This window comes from Equus przewalskii, chromosome 8 (assembly GCF_037783145.1).
Source record: "Equus przewalskii isolate Varuska chromosome 8, EquPr2, whole genome shotgun sequence".
NCBI classification, from domain to species: Eukaryota; Metazoa; Chordata; class Mammalia; order Perissodactyla; family Equidae; genus Equus; species Equus przewalskii.
Window position 1 is genome coordinate 84868252 of NC_091838.1, and position 13816 is coordinate 84882067.

General features: G+C 55.4%; 1 protein-coding gene across 1 annotated transcript; it reads left to right on the forward strand.

Annotated features, from left to right (window-relative positions):
* The first annotated feature begins 1629 nt into the window (after window positions 1-1629).
* On the forward strand, window positions 1630-4470 carry COMMD5 (COMM domain containing 5). The gene is made up of 2 exons (XM_070632413.1): window positions 1630-2069; window positions 3233-4470. Exon 2 carries the CDS (start codon window positions 3290-3292, stop codon window positions 3956-3958), a length of 669 nt encoding a protein of 222 aa, XP_070488514.1. The 5' UTR covers window positions 1630-2069; window positions 3233-3289; the 3' UTR covers window positions 3959-4470.
* The last annotated feature ends 9346 nt before the right edge of the window (window positions 4471-13816 follow it).

The window sequence follows — 13816 nt, forward strand, 5'->3', positions numbered from 1 at the left end:
CCTGATGTTGAGGTCCTCTGGACCACCACCTGCTCATCAGGGGACATTGGAAGAGAGGCTTTGAGAAGGCCCTTCTCTTTCGTGCGTATGTAAGCCTTTTCTGTACCCACGCTTGCTTGCTGTTTTGCCTTCCTTCCTGCCTTAGCTGAACATTTCATATAAACAAATCATACAGTATGTAGTCTTCCATGTCTGGCTTCTTTCACTCAGCAGTGTTTCGAAAGTTCATCCATGTTGCAGCATGTCATAAATCACTCCTTTTTATTGCTGAATACTATTCCATTGTATGGCTATGGCACAATACGTTTATGTATTCACCAGCTGATGTTCATTTGGGTTGTTTCCATTTTTGGTTATTATGGATAATGTTGATAAGACCATTTTTGTGCAAGCCTTTGTGGCAACATATTTTCATTGTTTTCGTGCATATAACCAGGGATGGAACTGTAGGGTCGTATAATATTTCTAACTTTTTAAGATACTGCAAAACTCTTTTCCAGTGTAGCCATACCACTCTCCATTCCCACCAACAAACTACAGGAGTTCATTTTGTCCACGTCCTCTCCAATCCTGATTTGTCCTTGTCAGTTTGGGCTGCTATAACAAAGTACTATACTGGGTGGCTTATAAACAGAAGCTTTTTTCTCACAGTCCTGAAAGCTGGACGTCTGCGATCAGGGGCAAGCACGGTCTGGTTCTGGTGAGGGCCATCTTTCCAGGCACAGACTGCCAACTTACTGTATCCTCACAGAGCGGAAAGAGAGCTGGTCAGCTCTGAGGGCTCTTCTTAAAGGGCACTAATCCTATTCATGGGGCTTCTCAGGACCTAATTACCTTCCAAAGGCTTCACCTCCTAATACCATCGTACTGGGGGTTAGGGTTTCAACATATGAATTTTGGGGGGATACAAACATTCAGTCCATTGCACTGTCCTTTTTGATTATCACCATTCTAATGGCGCAAAATGGCACCTCCCTCTGGCTTCAATTTGCATTTCCCTAGTGACCAGCAATGCCGTGTTCATTAGCCATTTTTATCTCCTCCTTGGTGAAATGTGTAATCAAATCTTTTGCTGATTTTGCTAATTGGGTTGTTTGCCTTCTTTTCATTGACTTTTAAAAGTAACACCTGGGGCTGGTCCCGTGGCCCAGTGGTTAAGTTTGCGCGTTCTGCTGCAGGCAGCCCAGTGTTTCTGCCGTTTCAATCCTGGGTGTGGACATGGCACTGCTCATCAAACCACGCTGAGGCGGCGTCCCACATGCCACAACTAGAAGGACCCACAACTAAGAATATACAACTATGGGGGGGGGGGGGGGCTTTGGGGAGAAAAAGAAAAAAGAAAATAAAGTCTTTAAAAAAATAAATAAAAGTAACAGCTCTATTGAGATATAATCTGCAGCCCATACAATCCACGCAGTTAAAGTGTACAGCCGAGCGGCTAAGTACGTTCACGTTGCTGTGCGGCGTCGCCACCGAGCCGGCATGAGGTCCGGACCCCGTCCCCGCCCGGGGCCGTCCTCCCCGTCAGGGCGCCCTTCTTCCTTAGGGCCTCCCTCTCCACCCCCCCCCCCACCCCGCCCACCCCCTGGGGCCGCCCTCCCCATCAAGGACCCTCCCCATCCGGGCGCCCTTCCCCTCAGGCAGCCCTCCTCATCGAGGACCCTCACCATCCGGGCCCCCTCCCCCCGGGCCGCCCAGCCCAGGCCCCGGTCCGCGCGCTCCCGCTCCTGCTTCCTCCTGGTCCCTCCCTCGGGCCTACAGGCTCCAGAGGCCGCTAGTGTGGGCGACGGGCGCGGCCCCAGACGCCAGCCGAGACCGAGGCCGCTGGTGCCATAAAGGCCTCCGAAACGGCGGGGAACGAAGACCGACGCGCAGCCTGCCCGCTCGGCCCCATTCCGCGGTCTCGGCCCCGCCCCTCGGGCCCGCGGATCACAGAGGGTCGGGTCCTCCGGCACCCTAGAGCTGCCCGGAAGTGTCTCTGGGTCGCTTCCGGGGACCGGGCCCCGCTTCCGGCCCGGCCGCGTTGCTGTTCTCCGCAGGGCCGCTCCTTTGCGGACCGCGCGCTGCAGGTGCGGGGCGACTCGGGCTGGGGCTGCGGTGGGTAGGGTATCCCTTCCCGGGCGGAGGCGGCGGGTGCTCGGTTACCGTGTCCGGGGGGCTCTGGAGGCCGGAGGCCGATGAGCGGCAGCTTGGGGCGGGGCCGGACGGCGCTGACCGCGGCCGGGTGCCCGTTAGGTGGGCAGGGCCGCCGCGGCGAGCACAAGCAGGACTCGGCCCGGGCCCGCCTCTGTCGGCTCCTGCCTCCTGGAGGCCGTCGGTGGCCGGAGAGGGCCGCGCGGGCCAGCACGCTGGCCTCCGGGAGCAGGGCTGAGCGGCGGGGCGGCCGGGACTTGGCAGGCAGCGGGGGACCCCGAGGGCTTGGGCGGCGGGTGGGCGTTGACAGCCGGGGGCGGCCCGCCCTCCGGAGGACGGGGCACGGTGAAGCCCGCGGTGCTGTGCGGACCTGGGCTGCGCTCTGCCGGGCCTGCTCCCGCGCCCGGGGCGGCTGAGACGTGCGGCGCGCCCTCCTGCTGCCTGGGCAGGTGTTTGTCAGTCACCTGACACCTGCCGAGACGTTGTGCTGTCCTTTCAGGTGACGTCAGCCCTTTTCTCCAGATACCATGTACCTCTGTCGCCGTGTGCCCCTCAGCCCGTCCTGCCTGGGCTGTGTCTGGTTCCCCCTGTCCTGTGGTGGGAACAGAGGGGACCTCTGTAGACAGACCTGAGTTCGGGTCCTTGACTTGGACGGTTGCGTCTGAGCCTCGATTTCCTCATTGGTGAGAGTGATAACTGGCTCATGCAGGGCTGTCGTGAGGATTGGAGTTGAGTGGCTGTGATCCCGTTGTGGTGGGCAGCGGCGGCAGTGGCTGCTGCGTCTGTGTTCCCGGGACCTTTCTCCTTCTCCAGGCTTTGTGCCTTGTTCATTTGGAGGATTTCACGTATGCTCTCCTGTTTCCTGGTTCTCTTCATTCTCTCCTCCCCACCCTGTCTCCCTTCCCTGCCAACTTCTGCCTCCCCTCTTCCTGGGACTAAGGTGGGCTCCTCTGCCACCTGCTCCCAGGGTGCCTCCCATCACATTGGCTGTCATCAGTGGTTCACTTGTCAGCGTCTGGAAGGCAGAGACCACATCAGTCCTCATTTGCTGGCCCAAAGGACATGTGAGTCACTGGGCTTCTCTCCCTCACCTCCCCAGGCAGTTGCCGCTGGAACGACCCCTCTGGGCTGGCTGATCAAAGAGGACGAAGCAGCAATGTCTGCCGTGGGGGCTGCATACCTACATCACCCTGGTGACAGTCACAGTGGCCGGGTGAGTTTCCTGGGGGCCCAGCTCCCCCCAGAGGTGGCAGCAATGCCCCGGCTCCTGGGGGACCTGGACAGGGGCACATTCAGAAAGTTGTTGAAGCTGGTGGTCAGCAGCCTACAGGGAGAGGATTGTCGTGAGGCTGTGCAGCGCCTCGGGGCTGGCGCGGACCTGCCAGAGGAGCGGCTGGGTGCCCTGCTCGCCGGCATGCACACCCTGCTCCAGCAGGCCCTCCGGCTGCCTTTGGCCAGCCTGAAGCCCGATGCCTTCAAGGACCAGCTCCAGGAGCTCTGCCTCCCCCAAGACCTAGTCGTGGACTTGGCCAGCGTGGTATTTGGGAGCCAGCGGCCTATCCTCGACTCCGTGGCCAGGCAGCAGGGGGCCTGGCTGCCCCATGTTGCCGACTTGCGGTGGAGGGTAGACGTGGCAATCTCCACCAGCAGCCTGGCCCGCTCCCTGCAGCCGAGCGTCTTGATGCAGCTGAAGCTGTCGGATGGGTCGGCACACCGCTTCGAGGTCTCCACAGCCAAGTTCCAGGAGCTGCGCTACAGCGTGGCCCTGGTCCTGAAGGAGATGGCTGACCTGGAGAAGAGGTGTGAGCGCAAACTGCAGGACTGACCTGTGCTCGCCACTCCCGTTTGGTCCTCTGGGGACAGCAGGCTCAGGTGTCTCTCCAGTGAGGCCGCCCTTCCCAGGAGGCACCCTTTAGTGAGTGTTTGACTGTAATCGTGTCATTCTCTGTTTGATTGAAAGTGACAGCTGTGTCTTGTCTTTTTTTGGAAGTAAAGCAACTATAAAAAACGTCTTCCTAAGTGGGAGGGCAGACTGCACACCCCTCACCTGGCCGTTGGTCTTGCTGGGTGAGGATACCCGCTGCTCTGCTGTGACCGTGTGTAGTCCGGTGACAGTCTGGGGTCCAGGCCAAGGCCTTTACACCAGCGCTGTGATATTGCTCAGCCTGGCCCCACATAGCATCTGAGCTCTCCACTCATTCGCTTCTGGGAACCCTGTGTTCCAGTTGGACAGTTCATTCTCCTGTCCAAAAGCCCTGACTTCAGGCAGCCAATGTTCTGTTGGGGAGGGGGAGACATCACAAAATGCATAATAAAAATAACTGGTGTGGCTTGTCAGAGGACAGTAAGTGACGCAGAAAATAGAGCAGGGTCCGGGCGATGGGAGGACTGGGCTGTCATTTTAAATTGGGTTGTGGGCTGGGCCTCCTGGAGGACATGGTGTCTGAGCAAAGACTTGAAGGAGGCAAGGGAGCAGCGTGATCTGAGGGGCAGGGACTACAGGCAGAGGGAGCAGCTTGTAGTGCACAGGCCATGTGGCTGCAGCCACGTGAGGGGGAGGTGAGTGGAGGGTACAGAGGACAGGCCCCAGGGGTCTCTGTAAGAACTTGGCTCAAATCTGAGTGAAACAGGTGTGATCTGACAGTTGTTTTAAAAGGATCCCACTGGATGCTATGTTGAGAGCCGAGTGTATGGCACAAGGTGGGGGGGGGACCCTGTTGGAGAGGCTCTTCCCAGAGTGGAGTGGGTGATGGCAGGGAGAGGGGAGCAGGGGCCTCTCCTTGGTGCCTCTAGGGTGGGAGCGTGCAGGGCCCATGGCCAGCTTTCCATCCTCTGGCATAAATGGGGTCCTGCTTTCTGAGAGCCAGTTGCCATCGGGCTATTTCCTCTGGTGGTGGTCCTACCTCCGTGGTCTGCTCTCTCTAGGAAAACCAGGTCACAAGTCTCGTAGGATCAATAGGCCTGAGTGGCGTGCAGGAACTTCCACTGAAGGCAGCAAATGCGCTTGCTGCCTGCCTGGCACCCTGCCCTTCCCCAGCGCCTCTTTCCCACCCCCCTGCTCTGTGCCCGGCCAGTCACGAGGAGCAGTCTTTGCTCAGCACTGTTTACAGACCACTTCCACCATCTCAGGGCTTTTCCCTCTGAATGAGGGTCACAGCAGGTTAGGTGTGGGCTAAGGGCAGGGAGAGCAGGAGGGGTGCTGAGGACAAGGTTGGGGGCTGTGGTGGACTCGGAGCTGGGGTTTCAGAGGCTGAGCCCCCGGGTGGAGCTTCCAAGTGGGGCCCAGGCCTGGTTCAGCCAAGGGGCGCAGACTCCCTGTGTCTCCTTCAGCATCAGCTGGCGTCCTTGGGCCCTGCTTCCCCAAGGACAAGGCTGGGCCGTGCTGGCTGCCTCTCAGGCCCACCCAGGACGTGTCACGGTGGGCTGAGGGCTGTGTCTGCCTCAGCCAGAGATGGAGGCTTCCTAGGGCCGGGTACTTCTCTCTAGACCGTTAGACACGTTGAGGGAATGCGTACTCATCGTGACACCAGGAAAAACCCAAAAAGTAAAAACAAAAACACTTTACAAAAATGAATTTAAAAGTCCTTTTGCTCATAGACAACCGTGGAAACTGCCTTGACCGACATTATCTTACAGTGTACGTGTGTCTGTGTGTTAACAGCTCTGCTCACTGAACTTCTGAGTATGACAGCATGTCTCATGGCTGCACAACGTGACATCTCCAGCGGGTGTGCGATATCTTACTTATGTGTAACAGACAAATATCACAGGCTGGGTGGTTTAAACAGACATTTATTTCAACACCAGTTCTGGAGGCTGGAAGTCAGAGATCCGGTGCTGGCACGGTTGGGTGAGGACCCTGTTCCTGGTTGCAGACTCTGGCTGTGCCTCACATGGAAGGAGTGAGGAGCTCTAGGGGGTCTCCTTTATAACAGCACTAATCTTATCACGGGGCTCCGCCCTCACGACCTAAGCACCTCCCAATACTGTCAGCTGGGCATTGGGATTTCACCATATGAACTGGGGGGAAACAAACATTCAGACCATAGCTGCTTCTGCATGTTTTTGTTTATTTTTTTGCTGTTAAAAATCACAGTGATGTTAGTGGTGAAAGCATTTTATGTATTAAAACTAGTTAGAAGTAGGAACAGGGGAAGCCAAATTTTCTAAACATTTTTTTTTTTTAAATCATCAGAATCAATAGCTACGAACTTACTTTTTTTTTTTTAAAGATCGGCACCTGGGCTAACAACTGTAGCCAATCTTCCTTTTTTTTTTTTTTTTAAAGATTGGCACATGGGCTAACAACTGTCGCCAATCTTTTTTTTTTTCTTTCTGCTTTATTTCCCAACCGCGCCCCCCTTCCCCCCCCGCCCCCGCCCGCCCAGTACATTGTTGTATATCTTAGTTGCAGGTCCTTCTAGTTGTGGGATGTGGGACACCGCCTCAACGTGGCCTGATGAGCGGTGCCATGTCCATGCCCAGGATCTGAACCCTGGGCCGCCACAGCGGAGCGTGCGAACTTAACCACTCGGCCACGGAGCTGGCCCCCTCTAAACATTTTAGAGCCTTTGATATTATTGCCAAACCATGACCCAGAGTACATCCTCGGTACGTATTTCTAAAGTGTCCCCTACAGGCCAGTTCCTGGTGATGTAGCTGTGAGCACAAAAATTGCAGGTGCAGATGGAAGTGCTCTTGCCAGGACCCCATCTAAGTGTTGCACATGTGTTAATGCATTAACTCACAATAAAGTGTGAGGTTCCTCACTTCACAAGGGATGAAGCACAGAGATGTTAGTGCTTTGCCCAATGTCACACAGCTGTCGGGGGAGCTGGTGGTCTGTTCTCCATCAGCCTTCCCTCCACCTGGATAAGGCTTCCCCATGGCAGTGTCCTTCGTCTACTGACTTTTGAGCTTGTGACCGTGGAGGGTAGCAGGAGGGGCAGTGTGTGTCCTCTGGGGACTTCAAGAGGCTCCTCTGCTGGTTCTCGTGCCCTGAGTGGCTGCTGTCCCAGAGGGAGGGAGGACACACACTTAGAGGTGAAAGCCACGGAGGCCTGGGGGCTTCCCCCGCGCAGGGTTGCTGTGGTGGGATTTGGCCAGTGTGGCCAGGAAGAGAGACTTGGGACCTGAGCCAGCCCCTGCCCCAGCAGGGTGCTCTGACTGCAGCTGAGGAGGGGCCGCGTGGCTGGGGCTCCGTGGTTTAAATCATACACCTCACAGCAGTGTATGTGGCACCTCCCGGGCTGCCCTGCTGTTGGCGTCCACAAGAAATGCGCACTCCTTCCCAGGGAACCCTTAGGAGGACAGAGCCGTCACTTGGAACGCTCTTGGGACCCTCATCAGTCCTTGCAGGCTGGGTGCTTCTCCATCCGCAGATGGGCCGACTGAGGCTAGTGGGTCTCATGTGTCAGATAGTGGGCGAGCACCAGGATGCACACACCCTTTGCCCGCCAGGCTGCAGACACCCCGCCTTGTCCTTGTGAGCCCGGCCAGGCTACCTGGCTGTTTGTCTCCACAGCTGTATCAGTGTGCCCACTCTTCTAAGTCCACTCCTTGGGCCCGTGAGGACCTGAGGAGGGTCAGCAGACACTAGGAGGTCCCCGGGCCCCTCGCAGGTCATCTGGTCACACAGTCTGCTCCTGCCTCCACCCTCACCAGGTTCCAGGTAAGTGGGGGCAAGTGCTTTGCTCACTCACCAGCCCCCCTACCCCACAGAAGGTGCTGTCTGTGCCTGTTATGCCCTCTGGTGAGGAAGAGCAGGGTGGGAACATTGTTCTCCATGCTGGATAGACGACGTCGCAGCCCTTCCCTCCGCTTCCCCAGCTGCTTGGCAGAGCCCTGCGTTCAGGAGCAGGTAGCACAGACCTGGTCTCAGGCCTCGGATGAGCCCTTGACATCACTGATCTTGGAAATTCCTAGTTTGTCCCAGTCTGAGAGCCCTCCTGCTTCTGTCTTGGGGGACACAGGAACACAGCGACACAACATGTGTCAAGGCACAGGTGGTAAGTGGCTTTTGTGAGGCACAGAGGACAGGGAGCTGGTTCCCAGGACTGTTAGCTCCTGTGGCTGGGACAGAGCGAGGGGATGAGGAGCAGCAGCCTTGAGGCCACACACAGGATTTTGTCCTTACCATGGGAGCTGTAGGGGCAGACACGACCTGACTGGAGCAGGTCCCTCCACCTGTAGGGCACAGACTTGCAGGCCAGTGGGGGTGGCCCTTCTCACCACGCCCTCTAGCTCAGGGAGCTGGTGAACTTTTCTGAAAGGGGTGAGTATTTTAGCTTTCCAAGTCACAAGGATTCTGTCAGCTCTGCCGTCAGTCGAAGCACCAAAGCACCGAGACCAGGGGACGGAGGGCACGCTCATGTTCCAACTGAAGTTTTTAAGAGTGCTGAAATTTTTTTTTTTTTTTTTTTGAGGAAGATTAGCCCTGAGCTAACTGCTGCCAATCCTCCTCTTTTTGCTGAGGAAGACTGGCCCTGAGCGAACATCCATGCTCATCTTCCTCTACTTTGTATGTGGGATGCCTATCACAGCATGGCTTGCCAGGCAGTGCCATGTCTGCACCCGGGATCCGAACCGGCAAATCCCAGGCCACCAAAGCGGAACGTGTGCACTTAACCGCTGCGCCAACAGGCTGGCCCAGGGCACTAAAATTTTACGTCACAAAATATTTTGTTTTCAATCATTTAAAACCATTCTGAGCTCCAGGGCCGTACAAAACAGGTGGTGGGGGGGTGGCCACTCCAACTGCTACCTCCCTCGCTCAGCCCTTGTCAGGGTGGGGTGGGCAGACCCTGTGCGTCCACAGGACTCCCCCAGGCTGCAGAGAGACTGTCCACCCTCATCTGTGGTCAGTCTCCAGCATGGACCTGGACTTGAGGATGGGGGCCAGCCCTGTCCACTTTTGCCCCCAGGCCTGCACAAGGCCTTTGCACAGAGAACAGATGTTCACACCTGGAAAACTACCCCTTTCAGTTATGCTGACCTCATTTAGATCTCTGTGGAAACTTTATGCTGGTGGATTTCCTCTCTTCCATGGGTCCCTAACGTCCTGACATCAAAGCCTGGATACTCCCCAAATGCATCACTGCTTCATTTAACAAACATTTCCCAGGTTCTGAGTGTAAGCCACACACACTGGGGATACAGAGATGTGTAAACCCACCTGGGCTCTGACATCTCCCCCATTTATTTGTGAAGCTTCCAGAAAGCTCCAGATAGTTCCAATCCAATGTCACATATCAAAGCTTAATCTAATAATTGAGATAAAAAGCAATTTCAGCGCTCTCAGCCTTAGCGCCATCTTCCTCGAAACCTCCACACCATGAGAGCCAAGTGGAGGAAAAAGCGAATGCACAGGCTGAAGTGCAAAAGAAGGAAGGTGAGACAGAGGTCCAAGGAAACCGCCAGCTTGTGCACCCGTGGAAGCCACAGGAGCAGAAATAAGGAAAGCCAGAGGCCGGGGCGCTGGTACCAATTGTTGGACTGCATGCCTACTGTCAAGAACTTGTCTCAAAGGATCTGGAACATCCATCGCCACCTGATCACCGCGACCACCTTTGAGAGACTCACTTCGCTCTTACCAAATAGTCCCTTCTGGTCCTTTGCCCTGGACCTGTGACGTTCTGGACTACTTCCGTTCTTGATCGTGGCTGAATGTAACACGTGTACAATAAATCATCTCTTCTGCTGTCTTAGCAGAAGAAAAAAAAAGCAATTTCAGGTCAAAATCATGGGTTTAATTTACCATCTCCAAAAGAGAAATCCAGAGTATTTTAAAATCTACCCTGAAACAAGAGTTCTGGAAATTCTTAAAATGAGTTTACTGTTATATATACTGAAGCCGAAATTGGGAAATATAGCTTGAAAGTAGAACAGAGGTGCCGGTCCTGTGGCCAAGTGGTTAAGTTCATGTGCTCTGCTTCAGTGGCCAGGGTTTCACCAGTTTGGATCCTGGGTGTGGACATGGCACTGCTCATCAGGCCATGCTGAGGCGGCGTCCCACATACCACAGGAAGAATTAGAATATACAACTATGTCCTGGGGGGCTTTGGGGAGGAGGAGGAGGAGGAGAAGAAAAAAAAGAAACTAGAACAGAATATCCCAAAACGTGTACTACCTATGGGAAGCTCTCCTCCTCTCCCCAAAAAGCACCACCAGCACACGAGACATCACAGCTTCTCATGCATCCCGGGACCTCAAACCTGCGCAGTATCTGAATTCACGTCTCACTCCGTGGCCCAGGAGCACCAGCGTCTTCAAGTGGACACGCTGAGAAAGGGCCCCGCACCCCATACTCCTGCAGCTGGTCTTCCAGACTGGAACGCAGGACTTTAGGTCATGTCTATTGAATTCTCAGTTGTATTGGGATATTTAAGTGAACAAACCACACTAAGAGATAAGAGGAAAAATAATTCCTCAGAGGCTGGAGGGCATGAAGTTTTACCCAGTGAACACAGCGCGGCCAGCTGGCACGGTGAATTTGGCTCATGCGGCACGAGTGCCCAGAGGTCCCCACAAACAAAGGGGCCGGCTGTGTTCCAATAAGCTTTATTTGGTCACATGGAAACTGGATTTCAGCATAATTTTCAAATGTCACAAAACAGTCTTGTTTTTTCCATTTAAAAATGTAAAAACCATTCTCAGCTCTTAGGCCTGTTAAAAGGTAAACTGAGGCGTAATAAAATCTTGAAGAGTTTATTTCAGCAAACACGAACTGGAACCAGCAGCACCAAACCGAGAGTGGTCAGGAGGGCTGTGCCGACAGGAGCCAGGGAAGAGGTTTCTAGAGAAGACTCGGAAGCAAAGCAAGGAGCCTGACTGGCTGGCTGCAGCTGGGCAGCGCCTTAGTCAGGAAAGCCTCTTTGGCTGTTGGTGACTGGCTGTTCCTAAATTTCATTTTCTTGGATACGAGTGCATTTTAGGAACTGAGTGGCTTAGGTCTCGGTCTGCTTGTGTCAGTAGCAAGCCATCAGAGCCACCCATCTAACGGCCTCCGTGTCTGATTACTTTAACAGGCCGCACAAAAGCAGGTGGCAGACCGCATCGGGCCCACAGGCTGTAGTCGGCCAGGCCCTGACCCAGGACCACGTCAGTGCACAGGCCAGGCGCTAGAGGGATTTAAGGGTGAAGCCTCGGGCACTTTTTGGCTGACGGCAGTTGCTCTTGGGCGAAAGAAGGAAGCATCAAGCCCCAGGTGGGAGCTGGGGGAGTGCACATAACCGTCCACTGCTTTGTCCCGTCGTCACCTGGGAAGTGGCTGAGAGGATTCCATTCTGGGGATGGTGCTTTCAGTGACCAAATTTCCTCCCCAACGCATGTGGGCTGGGAGGTGGCGAGGGAGGAGCTGTCCTTTGGAGAAGCCCTTTCGGCACAACAGCACCACGTGCCAGCAGATGACAGGAGTGTGGCGCGTCCACCCAGTGGTTGGGCGACCACAAAACCTGAAATATTTACAGCCCATTTAGATATGGCCCACCCCCATCCAGACCTGAAGGCAGGGACCTGGTTAGCACAGCAGCCAAGGCGGGGACATAATGTCATGATCTCTGCAGTTTACAAAACCGCCTGGTCCTCTTGCACTGACCCTCTGGGCATGAGTTCTGGGTGGAGGAGGGGACAGCTGGAGAAGCAGAGTTAGAGCTACTGAAGTGGGCACACTGATTTCACAGCGTCCCAGCACCTGGGGAGGGAAGGTGCAGGTGCAGGCTGGGGGATGACCTTCAGCCCCAGAACCAGCACTGCAGCCTGAACATATCACGTGTGCCTGGCTAAGCAGCTGCGGCTGGCGATCAGGCTGACCTGAGCAGGGCTGAGACCCCCGTGCACGTGCTAGAATCATGCAACCTACGTGGACTCAACAGTCCTGAACTCTGCTGTTCCCAACGCCACCAGAAAGCTCTGGAACCTCCCGGTGCAGACAAGGGGCCAGCACTTGTTTCACCTAATACAAATCTATAACCCGCTATCGGGCTGTGCCCTGCATGGTGATCAAGGCTGCAATGTCTCGGGAACTTGTCCACGGGCTCACAGTGACCCAAATCAAGTGTTGTAACAAATCCTGAAGTGACCTGTGTCCCTCTGGGTTAGCTGCCTATATGTGGGACGAATAGGCCTCTCCACTGGGATAGGGGTCACTGTGGCCCAAACACTGCCTTGTGATTACTGGCAATGACACCAAAGATCGGCAGGTCCTGAGTGGGTGGCACTGGGTCGCAGCCAATCTGAAAAAGACTCCTGGTCCTCAGGAATTGTTCAGCTGGTGAGTCCAGGACCCTGGGGCAGGGCTGGGTCAACACTGCATGTTGGCCTTCTCCTGTGGCCTCACCCGAAGGCCTTAATAGATGCTCTCTGAGACAACAGATATGTCCCCAACCTGTCGGTCATATTAACCAGAGTGGCTAAAGCAGTGGCTGGCTCGTGTGAAAACTCAAGTTCAGGCAAGAAGGCCTCAGGCCACGGGGCAGAGCGTGGGGGGGCGGTCTTCCCCACATGTTCTTACCATGTGTGCCAAGAACGCCACATGGCCCTGACCACTCTTCACCTGGGCCCTTTCTCAAGGCTGTGTTGGCACAAAAACCCTGAGGGATGAGGTAATACCCCCACTCTGCCAGCTCCCAACAAGCAAGCAGACTTGCTCCCTGCTCACTACTAAAGTGGTGAGTTCACCAAGCTGCTTCTCAGCTGACACACACGCAGTGTACATGGCAGCCATCGGGGCCCTGTCATCCCATGGGACTTGGGGGTGGGGGACCAACGTGACCAGGCCCACATGCTGACTCCTGCTGAGTCTCCATCTCTGGCTCCAGCTGACCTCTGTGCAAAGGCCCCAGGCTCACCTGTCGGCCCATGGACACTCCCAGCCCTGGCAGGCTGTGTGGCAGGAGTTGTGAGGAAATCTGGTAAGCAGCAATAAACAACACACATCCTGGCCTCCGTGGGGTCTGCTGGCTAAAGAGACGCCCCCACAGCGCAGAGGCCCAGGTCCGCACGCTGTGTTTGGCTGGAGACTCTGGCTCTGGGTCTCATGGGTGTGATGCAAGGGGCCACTCGTATTCGCCTTGTGAGAAGAGTCCTTGTGCAGAGTTTAGGTCTTATGACCACCCTATGACAATGTTCAGATGAGCAGAGGCCCTGGATTTTGGGGACGGCAAGTGAGATCACGGTTACACAGCAGGTCCCTGGGCCCAGGTGCTGTTTGTGGAGGGCCTGTGCACATCCGTCCTTGACAAGAGGCAATCACACTGACCAGTGACTCAGCAGAGGCTGGCACCCGGCCGTTCTGGCCTGCGTGGGCTGCAGCCCTGCATGGCTCTGATGGGGGACGACATGTAAAGAAAAGGAGTCAGTGAAGAAGGGAGACGGGAATTGTAGGCACGCCTCTTCTGGACTCCCGCTAACACAAGCTAACTCATCCTCACCGCTGGAGCCAGGCTGAGACCCTGTGCTCAGGGGAAGACATTTGGGAACTTCCTTCAACCTGCTTGTCTGGCAGAGCTCACCGGGCTGTCCTCATCCACAGGACCTGGGGTCATCCCAGGTGAACTCAGGGCTCTATACATGTGCACCCTGAGGTGAGGCACAGGCTTTATTGAATGGACAGAGTCAAAGATCCCAACAAACATACGCTTTGTATGAATTTGAATATTCTTTAAGAGAGCAATTCTGAATCTTT